Below are 14,834 nucleotides of genomic sequence, written 5' to 3'. Positions count from 1 at the left end.
AAGTAATTGTTGCTATCTTGTGGGTTTAATTTAAATTTTATTTAGTCAAACCCCTGATAGTTGTGAAAAAGTGGCATTAAAAACTTAAAAAGCTGTGTGAACTGTGAACTGCAAAAACTAATCTGGATCGTGGCATAACGTCCGTTTCCAATGTATCATAAGTCTTTCATACATGCCCTTCTATAAAATTAAGTTTCTTATATGTAACACACTGTATTATATTTAAAAAATTAAAAGAAACTAATAATAAATTTGAATAAATAATATTTGGCGACATAATTTCGGAAAAAGCCGAAGTGCTCCGAAATTATCAAAAACTTTGGAGAGCGACCGTTGTAAGGATAGCGCCAAAAATTATTTATTTTTTCCTAATGGGCACTTTCCAATCTAAACTTGTTTCTTTCATCTATGAATTACGGTGTAGCCTTCTTTACATATTTATTATACTCTCTTTGTAGTTGGGTCCATTGTTGTCTATTCTTAGCTATGCGGGCCCAAGTTATCCCTGCTAATTTCATAATATTATGGTCCCATCTCAGATCTTCAGTCTTCCTCTAGGTCTTCCTCACAGTCTTCCTTACAGTCTTCCTCTAGGTCTTTTAATTCCTTGTGGGTACCATGCTGTAATTTTTGTACTCCATCTGTTGTCCGTCCTTCAGATTCCTTTTCAAATTTATGTTTTAGTAGCAAAATACCCAGCAAAATGTTCCCGCGATTTTTATCTCTGGGAATTTTTAAGTCAGTTCAATGCGATTTTTCAGGACATTGCAGTAACTCTAATATGGTAATCGCAAAACAATTTCCTATGCACGTGATCAATTTTGAGTGACAAGCGATGGCAACAGCGCTGCCAGATTGTGATGGATTTATGAGATGAATCTTAATTTCAAATTGACAAACAACATATTTTTTATTATATAATTTTTTAAAGAGTTTTATATTTTATTTTTAATTTAATAACTAATATTTTAGTGATTAATTTATTTATTTGTTTTATAGCTTATTTTACTTATTACATATTGGCAAAAACTAGTCCAGTATGAAGATTATTAAAAGAGTTATTTTGCGTTATTTATTTATTGATGTACATCTTACAAACGCCATAAGTGGTAATAACAACTAAGACGGTGCTATTAAATGCACACTCTAATAATCACAGAATTTAATAAAAACTAACTTTGAAAGTGGTATAATGTACTTATCATTCAAACTTACTTCTCTGACTGAAGTGAAGGGTAATAAAGGACCTTTATTGTCACGTTCTCGTTCAAAATAGTTTATCAGGGAAGCTACAAGCTTATCAAAGTTTTTGCGTCGACTATTTAAATGCTTCGGCATATTTTCAACACACAATTTCAAGAAATGCAATATAAAAAATTCGAAAATTTAGTTTTTAAAAGAACTGTTTGTGCTTAAAAGTGCAATTTTTAAAAAAAGACTATGAAAATAATGACTGACACTAGGATAATTGTTAAATAATAAACGACAACATTGATGAAAACGGTGCAATGTGACCAACAAAACGATAATAAAATTCGGTTTAAACTAATTTTTACAGCTTTAATCTTGTCTTTATTATTATGAAAACACGAAGATTTTATTATTAAACTTTAATGATTAACTTGAAAAATACATTAATAAATTGGCAACAAGCCATCAACTTAACGCCATGTTTTTACTACTCTACTGAATAATTAACTAACTACATTATCACGTGACCTCATGTCTGTCATAAATAAAAATATTAATTTCAGATCATGTAGCGCCATCTAACCAAAGTTGTTGCAAAATAATCTTATTGTACTGTGTAGTAAACTGTAATTTAGGATGAAATCTGTTTTCTCCAACACGTCCCTCAATAAAATTATTTTAGCAACAAATTAACAAAATAAACATATTTCTTTATTTTTTACTAAATTCTAGACATACTTAACAAATTTAAAATTTCATGCCTAACGCTAACCTGAACTTTTCAAATTTTATTCTAGGCAAAGGTTTTGTAAATAAATCAGCTATTTGATCTTCAGTTTTAACATAAACAATTTTAACAATTCCTTCATCTATTTTCTCTTTTATAAAATAAAACTTAATGTCAAGATGCTTAAGTCGTTTATTATTCTCAGGACTATTGGCTAAACAAATGGCTGCTCTGTTATCTTCGTATATTTGAATTCGTTCATTAACCTCTAACTTAAAATCAAGCAAAAGTTTGCGTAGCCAACAAGCCTCTGTTACAGCCAAACTCAATGCTACGTATTCCGACTCAGTAGACGAAATTGATACATTTTGTTGTTTTTTACTGGTCCAGGATATTGTACAATTAAACATTTTAAAAACAAAACCTGTAGTCGACTTTCTATCAGTGGTATCACCACCCCAGTCTGAATCGACAAAACCTGTTAAAATATTTCCATTTGGTTTAAAACACAATTTTAACTTAATAGTACCTTGAATATATCTAAGCACTCGTTTTAATGATTTATACAAATTTTCATTGGCTTTTGATTGAAATCTACTCAATATGCTTATACTTTCACATAAATCAGGCCTGGTGGCCAAAGCTGCATACATAATACTACCTATTATTTTTCTACACAATTTTTGCAATTCTACATTATTTTCTTCTGATTGAAAAATTTTTAGATCCATGTTATTGTCAAGAGGAGTATTAATACTTTTACAATTATCCATCTGAAACCTTTTTAATACATTTTTTAAATAATTCTCCTGACTAAGCTCTGTATAACCTAGTTCTAAATTTTGTTCAATCTGTATACCCAAATATTGAGATATAACACCTAAATCTTTCATTTGAAAATTCTTGTTCAATAAATTTTTTAAATCAGTTACTTCATATTTATCAGTGCCTAAAATTAACACGTCATCTACATATAACAATAAATAAAGCTTATTTTCTTTACATTTAGAATATAAACAATAGTCATTTTGTGATCTTATAAAATCATTTTGTATCATTAAAGAGTCAAACTTTTTATTCCAACATTTTGGAGATTTTTTTAAGCCATAAATGGACTTGTTTAGTTTACAGACAAAATCACTATTATTTATTTTGTTACCTGGAAGTGACATGTATACCACCTCCTCAATATCACTATATAGAAATGCTCCACGGACGTACATCTGGTGTATGGGCTGCTTAATCATGTTTGCTACTACAAGCAACATGCGAAAGGTTGTCAACTTGGCTATAGGAGCGTAGATGTCGTATAGCTCGATGTTGCTGTCTTGTTGGAAACCACGTGCAACCAATCTCGCTTTAAACTCGCGATCACTTTTTTGTTTAAGCACCCACTTACTTTCAATCACTTTTTTATCCGCGGGCCACGGCACTTCCGACCACGTATTATTTTCTTTTAACACTTTCAGCTCTTGATCTACTGCTTCTTGCCACTTTGATGAGTTTTCACTTGCTATTGCTTCTTCATATGTGATTGTTTGTTCTGTTTCTGTGTAAAAACTTACATCGTAATCTCTCATCCACACTGGTTTTCTTATGTCTCTTCTATTTAATCTTCTTATGTTTTCTTCTTGATTTTCTTCCTCTTCTTCAGTTTCTGAGTCTATATTTACATGTTCTTGATTTTCTAGCAGTTCTTCGGGTGTATCACTTTCTGTTTCTTGTTGTAATTTTATTGTTTCTTTATTTTCTAGTGAAACAATGGTTTCTATTTCATTTTCAGGAATAAAAAAGACATCTCTATGTATAGCAACTTCATTCTTATCAGGAAAATATATGCGATAGCCTTTTACTGTATTGCTATAGCCTACAAAGATTCCTATCTCACTTTTAGCATCTAGCTTTGTCCTTTTTTGTTTGGGAATATGTACAGAACATTTTGTGCCAAATTCTCTGAAAAAAGTAATATCAAAGTCACTTTTGAACCATAATTTATGTGGGGTATCTTTCCTAGTAGAGTTACAACCAACTTTATTTAGAACAAATACTGCTGCATTCAAGGCTTCTGCCCAAAGGTTTTTATTTAAGTTTTTACTGTGTAACATTGTTCTTATGGTTTCGACTAGAGTTCTCATATCTCTTTCAGCACGACCATTTTGTTCTGGTGTGTATGGACAAGTTGTCTCGTGTATTATTCCGTTACTGTCTAGCAAGGATTTTAGATTTTTATTGACAAATTCTAAGCCATTATCTGATCTAAGTTTTTGTATTTGACAGCCTGTCTGATTTTTCACCATTTTAATAAACTTTTCAAAGTGATCAATAACTTCTGACTTGTGTTTTAGGAAAAATACAAATCTATAGCCCGAAAAGTCATCTTTAATTAGTAGGAAATATCTTGCTTGTCCCAGTGATGCTACTTCAAAAGGACCACATAGATCAGCATGCATAAGTTCACAAATATTATTGGCTCTAGAGTTACTTACTTGAAATGGCAATCTGTGTTGTTTTCCTAGGAGACAATCAGTACAACACGGATTTTCTTGTTCTTTGTATTTTATCTCATGTTTCTTTAATGTCTTTCTAACTTGTTCAAAATTTATATGTGCCAATTTTTTATGCCAGTCCGTTAAACTTTCTGTTAAATGATATTCTTCGGTCTCATTTTCAGCTAACACACTTTCCTCTGAGCTTTTGTTTTTGTCATTAAATAATTTTACGATATATAACCCATTCTCTTCTTTTTCACCTTTTAAAATTTCTTTATCATTTTTTGAGACTATGACTTCATTTTGTTTAAAAAGGACTTCACCTCCATTCTCAACAACTGCATTTACTGAAAGCAAATTTTTGCTTAACTCGGGTACTAGTAGTACATTGTTCAATATGTATTTTTCACCTACTAATTGTCCTCTTCCAACAGCTTGCATTTTTTCGTTTTTCTTAGCAACTAATATCTCACTTTTCTTGTCTACTATGCAATTAAGAATATCTGCTTTGTTGGTCATGTGAGAAGTACATCCCGAGTCAACAACAAACTCTTCACATTGACTGGGAAAACAGTGAGACAGTAATGCTACTTTATTATCATTATTTTTAGAATGGTGTGAGTGTGAATTGGTACCTGATGTTTCACCTTCCCTTTTCCTAAAAAAACAATTTTCTTCTTTATGGTTGGTTTTCTTGCAAATTTTACACATAGCCTTATTTTTGGAATAACAATCTTTGGCATAATGTCCTGGTTTTCCACATAAATAACATTTTCTTTCTTGGTTACTGTGTTTTTTATTGATAAATCCTTTTTGTCTTCTGTCTTCAGCTCTAAAGGCTACTGTTTCTTCAGTGGCTTCTTTCTGGTTAAACCTTGTCTCTTCAGCAATTAACCGAGATGTTAGATTTGTTAGGGTACGTTCACTAAGCGGTGTTGATTCCCATGCTGTGGAGAAATGTTTAAATTGATCAGGCAATGTGGAAAGAATTTTTGACATAAGCATATCATCATCAATTGTTTGATTTAGAGTTTTTAAAGCGGCAACATAGGTTTTCCATCTTACTAATATGCAGGCTCATATCGGTATTTTTTCATATCTGAAGTTGAAAAATTCTTGTAACAAGTTACATTTTGCTGCTCATTTTCTCTCTGGAAAATACCACATATCTTTTAAACATTTCATGTGAATTTTCACAATTTAAAATATGCATCATTAATTTTTATCAACTGATGTAACTATTGCTTTTTGGGCCTGAGCATCTTTCTTTTCCAGTTATTTTCTCACTGTCTACAGTTAAATTTTCTAACATATTAGTACCATCAACAATTTCATATAGGCTACTTGCCTTAAAGAAAATTACAATCTGGAATTTCCATATCTCGAAGGATTCACCATCTTTTAATTTGTGTATCAAGGATAAATCATCTGAAGACGCCATTTTGCTTCACGTTTGCCGGGTAGGTATCACAAAGATTTTAAGTTTTTACAGTTTTTAGATCACAAAGGTTTTATTTTTATGCACAAACGGGACTCTGGGTGACTGATGGGTGACTGGGCCCATAACCTGTCGTTATTATTATGAAAACACGAAGATTTTATTATTAAACTTTAATGATTAACTTGAAAAATACATTAATAAATTGGCAACAAGCCATCAACTTAACGCCATGTTTTTACTACTCTACTGAATAATTAACTAACTACATTATCACGTGACCTCATGTCTGTCATAAATAAAAATATTAATTTCAGATCATGTAGCGCCATCTAACCAAAGTTGTTGCAAAATAATCTTATTGTACTGTGTAGTAAACTGTAATTTAGGATGAAATCTGTTTTCTCCAACAAATCTAAATAAAATATCTGTTACAATCATTCGCTCTATAAAGTAACATGAAGAGCTGCTCGGTATCTTAAATTATACAACAAATTTAAACATTTTTGCCAAAATTCTATTTAGTCATGTCAATGTCGATATGATTGATGACATGCATCGGAAAATGTTTTGCGATTAATACATATTTACTTATACATATATCGAGTAAAAATTTAATTACCTAGAAATGCCTCTTCGTCAATCTCCAATCCCGGATTATCTTTCTTAACTTGTTCCATATGTTCACGTTTTTTGGCTACTTTTTTCGCTTTCCTTTCTTCGATTTCTTTAATCTTAATGTCTCTCTTTATCTGCGATTTGTAGGTTTTAAAACAATTGAGTTGTACATCAAGAAATAGTCTAAACGAAATATCAGTATACGGTTGTTCTTCTTCTGGTAATTGAATTTCCATCATTTGGCCGTGAATACAGCCTACCAATACTATATTTTCCTAAAAAATGTCATGGTAACGATGGTTATTTTAGTATCTTTTATTGTGATTGAAGACAAGACAACTATGACTGATATTTTAAACTTTAGTACACAGTGATCACAAAAAAAGAGACATACATACTGTATATGTAACATTCAAATAAATTACAGAATACCCGCACAAGCAGATTGATATCAGAAAAAAAAATATTGAATCTCAATAATGATTACTTATTATAAGTAGGGTTCCAAACCGGGTTCCCGGTGTATGTTATAATAAAATATTGCCAAAATCTCGATGTTAAATCCCGGGATTGTGTATCTCAAGAATCAACGAATTGGTTGGTAGAAATCGTACCTAAGCTTAAAAATTCGGGTCGGGACTGGTTGCAATAAAAGGAGAACACATCCCTAAAGGGGCGGCCATCACGGGTTTTCTGTCGAGGAGCAAGGGGAAAGACACCATACCTACCTGCTGAGCCTTATCCAGGCCTTATCAGAAAAAAATATGATAAAATTAGAGGAGGAGCTTCTCCGGAAATGGTGGATGGCAGAAGAAAACAGTAGCTATATTTGAATTCAAGACATCACTTCACATAAGAATCAGCATTAATGGTGCCAGGGCTCGAGAAAAAAAATGTTTTTGCATACCAGTACGTGTTACCAGTTCATAATATGTAAAAATAGGGTCTATCTAAATAGAGATTATGTTAGAGCAGACATATAGCATTGTGGTAATAGTCTAAGATATGGTGACTAAGGAAATATTGGAAGGCGATCATTATCAAAATATACTGGTCTAATTGCTCGTAAGAAATAGTAGTTTAATATAAGAATAGTAGTTAACATAAGAATAGAAAATAAGGTTTAATTGTATTTTATGTACTTACATATTCGTAATGCCAGGTTATACAAGAAACAATGTCTGTCGTTGGAATGAATCCGATTGGTGTTAAATATTTACTATGAATCTCCGTATTAACTTTAAAAACGAAAATGGTACTATCTTCTCCAGTTGTTACTAACAATGAACCTTGCTTATTTATAGACATTGCAGTAAGTTTTCTATTATGAGGTTTTATTATCTGAAAAACATTTGTAGAAATTTTTTATAGCTGTATTAATTACTATAGAAAGCTAATGAAAGAAAACGCCTTGCGTGACCATCTTCTGATGCGTGTCAAATACTCGACAGCCAGTAATGGCAGTAGTAGTAGTATTACAGTTGAGGACTGGAACCTTTGGTGTTACACAGCAAAATAAAAACACTAAATCACCACAATACACCAAAGCACTTTTACTTTTACACTGGACGCGTGTTTCGCTAACCATGTTAGCATCATCAGCAGATGATTATAAACTAAAGTACAATCTACAAGTTGTGTAGCAGTTTTCTGCGAAACTTGCGCTACAATTAAAGCGATTGCACTTGTTGCGAACGCTTATAGAATAGGGTGGATTCAGTTTGAAATGAAATAAACATTTACGGGTTAAATACTAAACACTAATATTTAATTAAAATAAGTAGTAAAAATGGTCAAGGTTTCTCTGCAGCAAATGCGAAGAACACTTAGTAGAAGAAGTTTATAGTCTTAGTTTTCAAGGCAATTATATAGTCTATGAAGCCTTTACTGGCCAAGTCAAAATAATCAAAGTCAATAATTGTTTGTTACCAGTTCCTAGTTGCTATTGTTTTTCTGGCACTTTTCACAACACGTCACTCACAATACTGAAGAACACTCAGAAGACTTACTAACTAAACTTAGACGAGTTACTAACAACACTTAGAAGAGTTACTAACTAAACAAGAAGGTACTTATTGTTGTTAACTAAATAAGGGATACAGCAAATATTTCTCTGTTTAACTACTAGAGAGAAAAACTATGCGGAGACAATGCGATAGAGTGAAAGAGAAGAGAGAGAGAGAGAGAGATATAGAGAGAACCGCGTCTTTAGCGCGAACTTAATTATCTAAAAATTATTGCGTGGCAACTTAGGCCGATGTTCAGAGAGGACTGTTTCTTTGTCGCCCTTAAGCCTCTAGAAAGTTGACCCAAAAAGGGCATTTTTTACGACCCGACAATTTTTGTAGTTCTGTGAAACAGATGGCCCCAAATAGACAGTACTAAAACATTTGCGGTTCAAATCGATTTTGAACATACTCCCCCCCTTTGAAGTCTTTGACTTTAAAACAAAAAAACTAAACGTACGCTTAAACTAGTAAGTACTTACAGACACTATTTTTTGAAATGTTTTCGCTTTGAACTTGTGACAAGTATGACAACTAATAGAAATTTTCTTAATTTCCTTTGAAAGGGCCTTTTCCTTTTTAAAAAGACTATTTAGCGGCCAATGTCTAAGTCGAATCCTTGACAATACAGTTTGCGGTCTTGCATGTCCTAATAAAATGTGTTCTCTTTTAAAGAGAAGTCTAACCACATGGTTATTTGACGGTAATAACAAAGGAAATTTTTGGTCGTACGGTATCAGTGCTTGAGATAATCTGCCTCCAACCCTAATAAGATTATCATTGTCAATGAATGGAGTTAATTTCAAAATTTGTTTGTTAGAGATCTGTTTTTCCGATTTGAGTTGAAGAAACTCTTTAGAGAAGTTTTCTATTTGTAATTGTTTAATTATAAACTGATTAGCAATTTTTAACTCTTCAATTGAAAGCGGACCAGTGGAATTTTCGGACTGAGGCTTACAGTTCTTTACAAATCGAAGTACAAAAGCAATTGTTCTTTGTAATCGCGAATAACTTGAGAATTTAGTGAAGATTACTTTCCAAATATTGTTAGTATCAGTGAGTAGTACCGTTTTTTGTTTTCTCTCTTCCACGTTGGTAGTTAGAATATTTCTGTCATATGCGTGTAAATCCATGTCGAAATTTTGGAAAAAACTTGGGCCGTTCCACCAAAGGGTTGCGTTTTCTAATCGAGCAGGAGATATTCCTCTAGAGAGTAAATCGGCTGGATTTTCCTTTGATGACACATAACACCACTTACAATCTTGAGTGAGAGTTTGGATTTGTGATATACGATTTGATACAAATACTTGGAATCTGGAAGGGTACGAGTGTAACCAGGCAAGTACTATCTCCGAATCTGTCCAAAGATTTACACTATCAAAATATAATCTTTCAATGAGTACTGAGCGAACTTTCGTTATTAAAGTGGAGAGGAGGTGTGCACCACAAAGTTCTAAGCGGGGAATAGTTATTTCTCTTATAGGTGCAACTCTGCTTTTAGAAGTATTAAGGAAGCATGACACTTTCTCGTTAGGATATAAAGCTCGTATATATACACAGGCACCATATGCCTTTTGACTAGCATCCGAAAATCCATGTAGTTCTAGTGATATTGGCTTATCAGCTAATAGAATAAAACGAGGAATTTTTAGAGATTTTAATAGCGCCATATCATGAATATAAGATTTCCAATTTATAAGAATATCTTCTCCTAAAAAATCATCCCAATCAATTTTAGTTTTACAGATTTCTTGCATGATTAGTTTTCCTATAACAATAACTGGACCAATTAATCCTAATGGGTCAAACATTTGAGCTATTTTTGAGAGAACTTCGCGTTTAGTAACTTGTTTTTCTTCCGAAGGTATCGGTAAAGATATAGAGAATACATCCAAATTGGGGTTCCAAAATATTCCTAGAACTTTGTTTGAAATTCCATCTACTTTAATATCGTAATTTTCTTGAGAAATATCAGATTTGTGAGAGTGATTAATATTGTTGAGAAGTGAATTTGAGTTTGAACACCATTTGTGTAAGTGAAAATTTCCTAATTTACATAATTGCATCAGTTGACGGTGTAATTCGACAAGATTTTCATATGAATCTTGGCCACAGAGAATGTCATCTACGTAACATTGGGAGAGAAGAGCATTTGAAGCAAGTGGAAATGTTTTTTGATTAATAACAGCAAGTTCTTTCAGTACTCGGGTAGCTAAATAAGGGGCACAGTTAGTGCCATATGTAACAGTTGATAATTCTATACACTGGAGCTTTTCACACGGTTTTTCCCGCCATAGGATGTTATGCAGATATGTATGCTTCGGATTGATTCTTACTTGCCGGTACATTTTCTCGATATCAGAAGTAATTACATATTTAAAGGTTCTAAAGCGCAGCAGAATATCGTACAGGTCAGGCTGTACTGTGTACCCTTTATACATTATGTCATTAAGAGAGAGACCAGATGAAGTTTTCAGCGAACCATCAAACACAACTCGAAGTTTACTGCTTTTACTGTCATTTCGTATAACACAGTGATGAGGAAAGAAATACTTATTTTCGTTCTGATCACTCTTCATAGAGAGGGGTACAATACGAGCGTGATTTAGGGAAATATATTCATCGATGAATTTCTTATACTGAAGAAAGAGATCTGGGTTTTTCTCAAATCGTTTCTCTAATTGATAAAATCTTTTTCGTGCGAAATCAAATGACTCTCCTAATGTCCCGTTCGCATTAGGACCTTTCAGTGGTAAATCCACCTGAAAATGACCACTATCCAATAAAACCTGTAGTTTTACAGAAATTTTCTTCCACTAACATATCTTCGGGAGCTAAATATTGATTTTTTAAGGGCTTGACTTCTTCTATTGACCAAAATCTTTCCAACAGAAGATCTAGAGGGGTCTCTGCATTTGATTGCAGGAATAAACATTTTTTGGGGTTTAAGGTGTGATTAAAATTCGTGCTAACAATATGAGAGGGGATCAGACCCGAGAGGACGTAACCAAAGTGAGTATCCACTAGTGAGAGACAATCATCATTTATTTTTATTATGTTTCCTAAGAGAATCTTGTAATACACATCGGCTCCTAATAAAATATCTATTTTAGAGGGTTTGCTAAAACTAGGATCAGCGAGAGGGATTCGATCAGGAATTGCCAACTTTCTTTCATCAATTCTAAACTGAGGAGAGTTTTCAGTGATTTTTTCTAAGATGCTGAAGTTTACCAAGAGAGAAAAATTCCGTTCTATTGTAGATTTTACGTTTAAACGCACGGCATTATGAGCATTTCTGACGTTGCCACCAACGCCTACAATTTGAACATGCTGTCTCTCAGGAATGTGTTTTAACCTTTTTACAAGAGATTCGGTGATTATTGAAATAGTGCTACCAGGGTCTAATATCGCCTTTGCAGTTATTAAATTGCCGTCACAATCTGGGATATTAACAAGAGTTGTGCCTAACAAAACTTCACTGTCATTGGAGGAAAATACTGATAGAGTTCTATGACTAGTAGCAATAGGTTCACTGACCTGAGTGTGGCTGGGAGTGCTTTTAACTATACCCTCATTGTTTGAAGCTGCTTCGTTACGCGGATGGCTACTTTCACGTGTATTATTATCCCTTGAGCGTCCATCAGATGGCGCGAAATTTGACCTGGATGAGTAATTTCTATCACTATTGTGATATTGAGATCTTTGAGATTGATCATTATTTCGCCAATTTGGAGTTCTTGTTTGAGGAGAATACCTTGACTCTGAAGGACTTGATGAATGTAAAAGTGAGTGATGTTTCAGGTTACATATGGAGCACAGTTGAGACTTACAATCCTGTACTTGATGTTTTGAACCTAAACAGTTAAAACAAAGACTGTTCTGCCTAACAAAATCCATTTTTTGATTCAAAGGCAAATGTTTAAATTTTAAATAAGTATACATTCTATGATCGGGAAGTTTACAGTATATACATTTCTTGATATTTAACGAAGAGCGAGGAGAATTAGAATAATGCGGGGTATTTTCATTATAGGAGCGAGAAAATTCCCTTTGCTGATTTCCATGTGCATAGTGGGAAAATTTTTGAAACCTATTACTAGAACCACTTATGGTTCCTTTAACTACTGGAGGAGATATTTTCGACGGAGTTTCCGAGAGATCTTCCAAAACCGTACAGCGCTTTTCTAAAAAGTTTAGAAAATCTTCTAACTTTGGCAAAATAGGTGGAGAAGCCGAAAACATTTGAGAGCCTCTTTCAGAGATATATGCCTTTCGAGTGCCAAAGTCTAAACGTTGAGAGAAGATGTATATTAAAATTAAATCCCATTGTTGTACAGGGATGCTTTGATGTTTCAAAGAATCTACATTCTGTTTAATACGAACAATAAATTCTCGAAGAGTATGAGCGGTGACCTTTGTTAAAGTGGGGATCTCAACTAAATTTTTAATATGGGCAAATATTATAGAGAGTTGATTATCATATCTTTGTCTAAGTGTGTCAATAGCAACTACCAAATTATCGCTCGTCAACTGCAGTGTTTCTACTAATTGTAGAGGCTCACCCTTAAGATACGTTCTCAAATAAATTAATCTCTGAACATCAGTTAAAGTTTCATTGTCTAGTATAAGAGTTTTGAACAATTCGTAAAAAGCATTCCATTTAGTTATGTCCCCGTTAAATTCTGGAATATTTAATTGGGGTAAATTCACGTTTGGATTTCTAGGATGCATCATAAGAGAAGTTGGTTGGCTATGTTGGCCTTGACTTTTTGGAGTAAGTTCTAAAATTTTTCGTTTTAACTTAGCTAAACATGAGAAATATTTGTCTTCCATGAGATCTGCATCTTTTTTGGATGGATCTATTTCCTCTATATCTAACTCGATCATTTCATATGATTCAAAAGCTTGGATTAAACTGTTTTCCCTCACTTGAAATTCCAAATAATCTAATTCAATGTCAACATTTCTAGCATACCAATTAATGATTCTAGAAATTCTACCCTTGTGAGTGGCTCGTTGTTTAATCAAAACTTCGAGGTTAGCCATTTTATGATTAATAATTTGACAAAGTGATTTAATTGCGATTAAAACAAAATATTTTAAAAGAGAAAAAACTAGTCAGAAATATAACAATTCAGAGAGACAATTCAATTCATAAAAATTATAAACGTATTCAAAAAAATAACATTCAGTTAATAAATCAAAAGCGAAGCGAGATTCTATTTTTAAGTTGAAAAATAGTTATTGTCTTACAAATTAGAATTCAGAGATATTCAATTCATAGAGTTTTAAATCTATTAAAAAAATAACATTCAATTAATAAATCACAAGCGAAGCGAAATTCTATTTTTTCGTGAAAAATAGTTATTGACTTACAAATTGTTTACAAACACCACAATATGTCGTTATTCAATTAACAAAGTGAGAAGTTACACCAATAACACCAACATCTAATTATGTCAATAGTAATTAGTACATTAATCTAAATAAGGAGAAATGTCTAAATAAAAGAGAAATACCTAAATTTTCTTTCAATCTGAATGACCATATACAATTAAAATTTCTTATCCTAAATAAAACGGCGGTGTCAAAAGCGACTGTTGACAAACATAAAACACACAAAGGACAAATTCCTTTTTTGTATCGATTTATCTCTAGTTTAGGGTATAGTAATAAACCCAAAATTCTATTCACTATAAGTTCTGTGAGAAACCCTCGGAGAAACCTATCCTTTTGAAGTGGTTTGGAATCTTGGAAATAGAGAGTTTTTGCAGTACCAATAATAAGTGTCTGACCGGTGGTCTAACTTTAACCGAAATCACTCGCGTAAATTTTTCAGTTTTTTCGAAGTTTGTGAAAAGAGAAACTTGTCCACTGGAGAAATGTTCACTTATAATTTTTGTAAATGTTATTTCTGAATCCGGCTCGAAGGACCATTAAATGTAGCAGTTTTCTGCGAAACTTGCGCTACAATTACAGCGATTGCACTTGTTGCGAACGCTTATAGAATAGGGTGGATTCAGTTTGAAATGAAATAAACATTTACGGGTTAAATACTAAACACTAATATTTAATTAAAATAAGTAGTAAAAATGGTCAAGGTTTCTCTGCAGCAAATGCGAAGAACACTTAGTAGAAGAAGTTTATAGTCTTAGTTTTCAAGGCAATTATATAGTCTATGAAGCCTTTACTGGCCAAGTCAAAATAATCAAAGTCAATAATTGTTTGTTACCAGTTCCTAGTTGCTATTGTTTTTCTGGCACTTTTCACAACACGTCACTCACAATACTGAAGAACACTCAGAAGACTTACTAACTAAACTTAGACGAGTTACTAACAACACTTAGAAGAGTTACTAACTAAAC

At 32.8% G+C, this 14,834-nt stretch overlaps 1 protein-coding gene across 2 annotated transcripts in view; it reads right to left on the bottom strand.

The window, feature by feature from the left end:
- The window catches only part of LOC115878135 (cilia- and flagella-associated protein 44), a 202,647-nt gene that overhangs the window by 129,239 nt on the left and 58,574 nt on the right, over positions 1-14,834 (bottom strand). For both annotated transcript variants that reach the window (XM_030894520.1, XM_030894513.1), the window contains exons 10-11: positions 7,610-7,804; positions 6,468-6,738 (exon numbers count right to left, since the gene is read on the bottom strand). In XM_030894520.1, the coding sequence (XP_030750380.1) occupies positions 6,468-6,738; positions 7,610-7,804 (466 nt within the window). The remainder of the gene's footprint in view (positions 1-6,467; positions 6,739-7,609; positions 7,805-14,834) is intronic.

The sequence above is a fragment of the Sitophilus oryzae genome, unplaced genomic scaffold (assembly GCF_002938485.1).
Source record: "Sitophilus oryzae breed Bouriz unplaced genomic scaffold, Soryzae_2.0 scaffold_1062_pilon_pilon, whole genome shotgun sequence".
Lineage (NCBI taxonomy): Eukaryota > Metazoa > Arthropoda > Insecta > Coleoptera > Curculionidae > Sitophilus > Sitophilus oryzae.
Note: the sequence above shows the minus strand (reverse complement) of the source record. Positions and strands in the feature narration are given on the sequence as shown.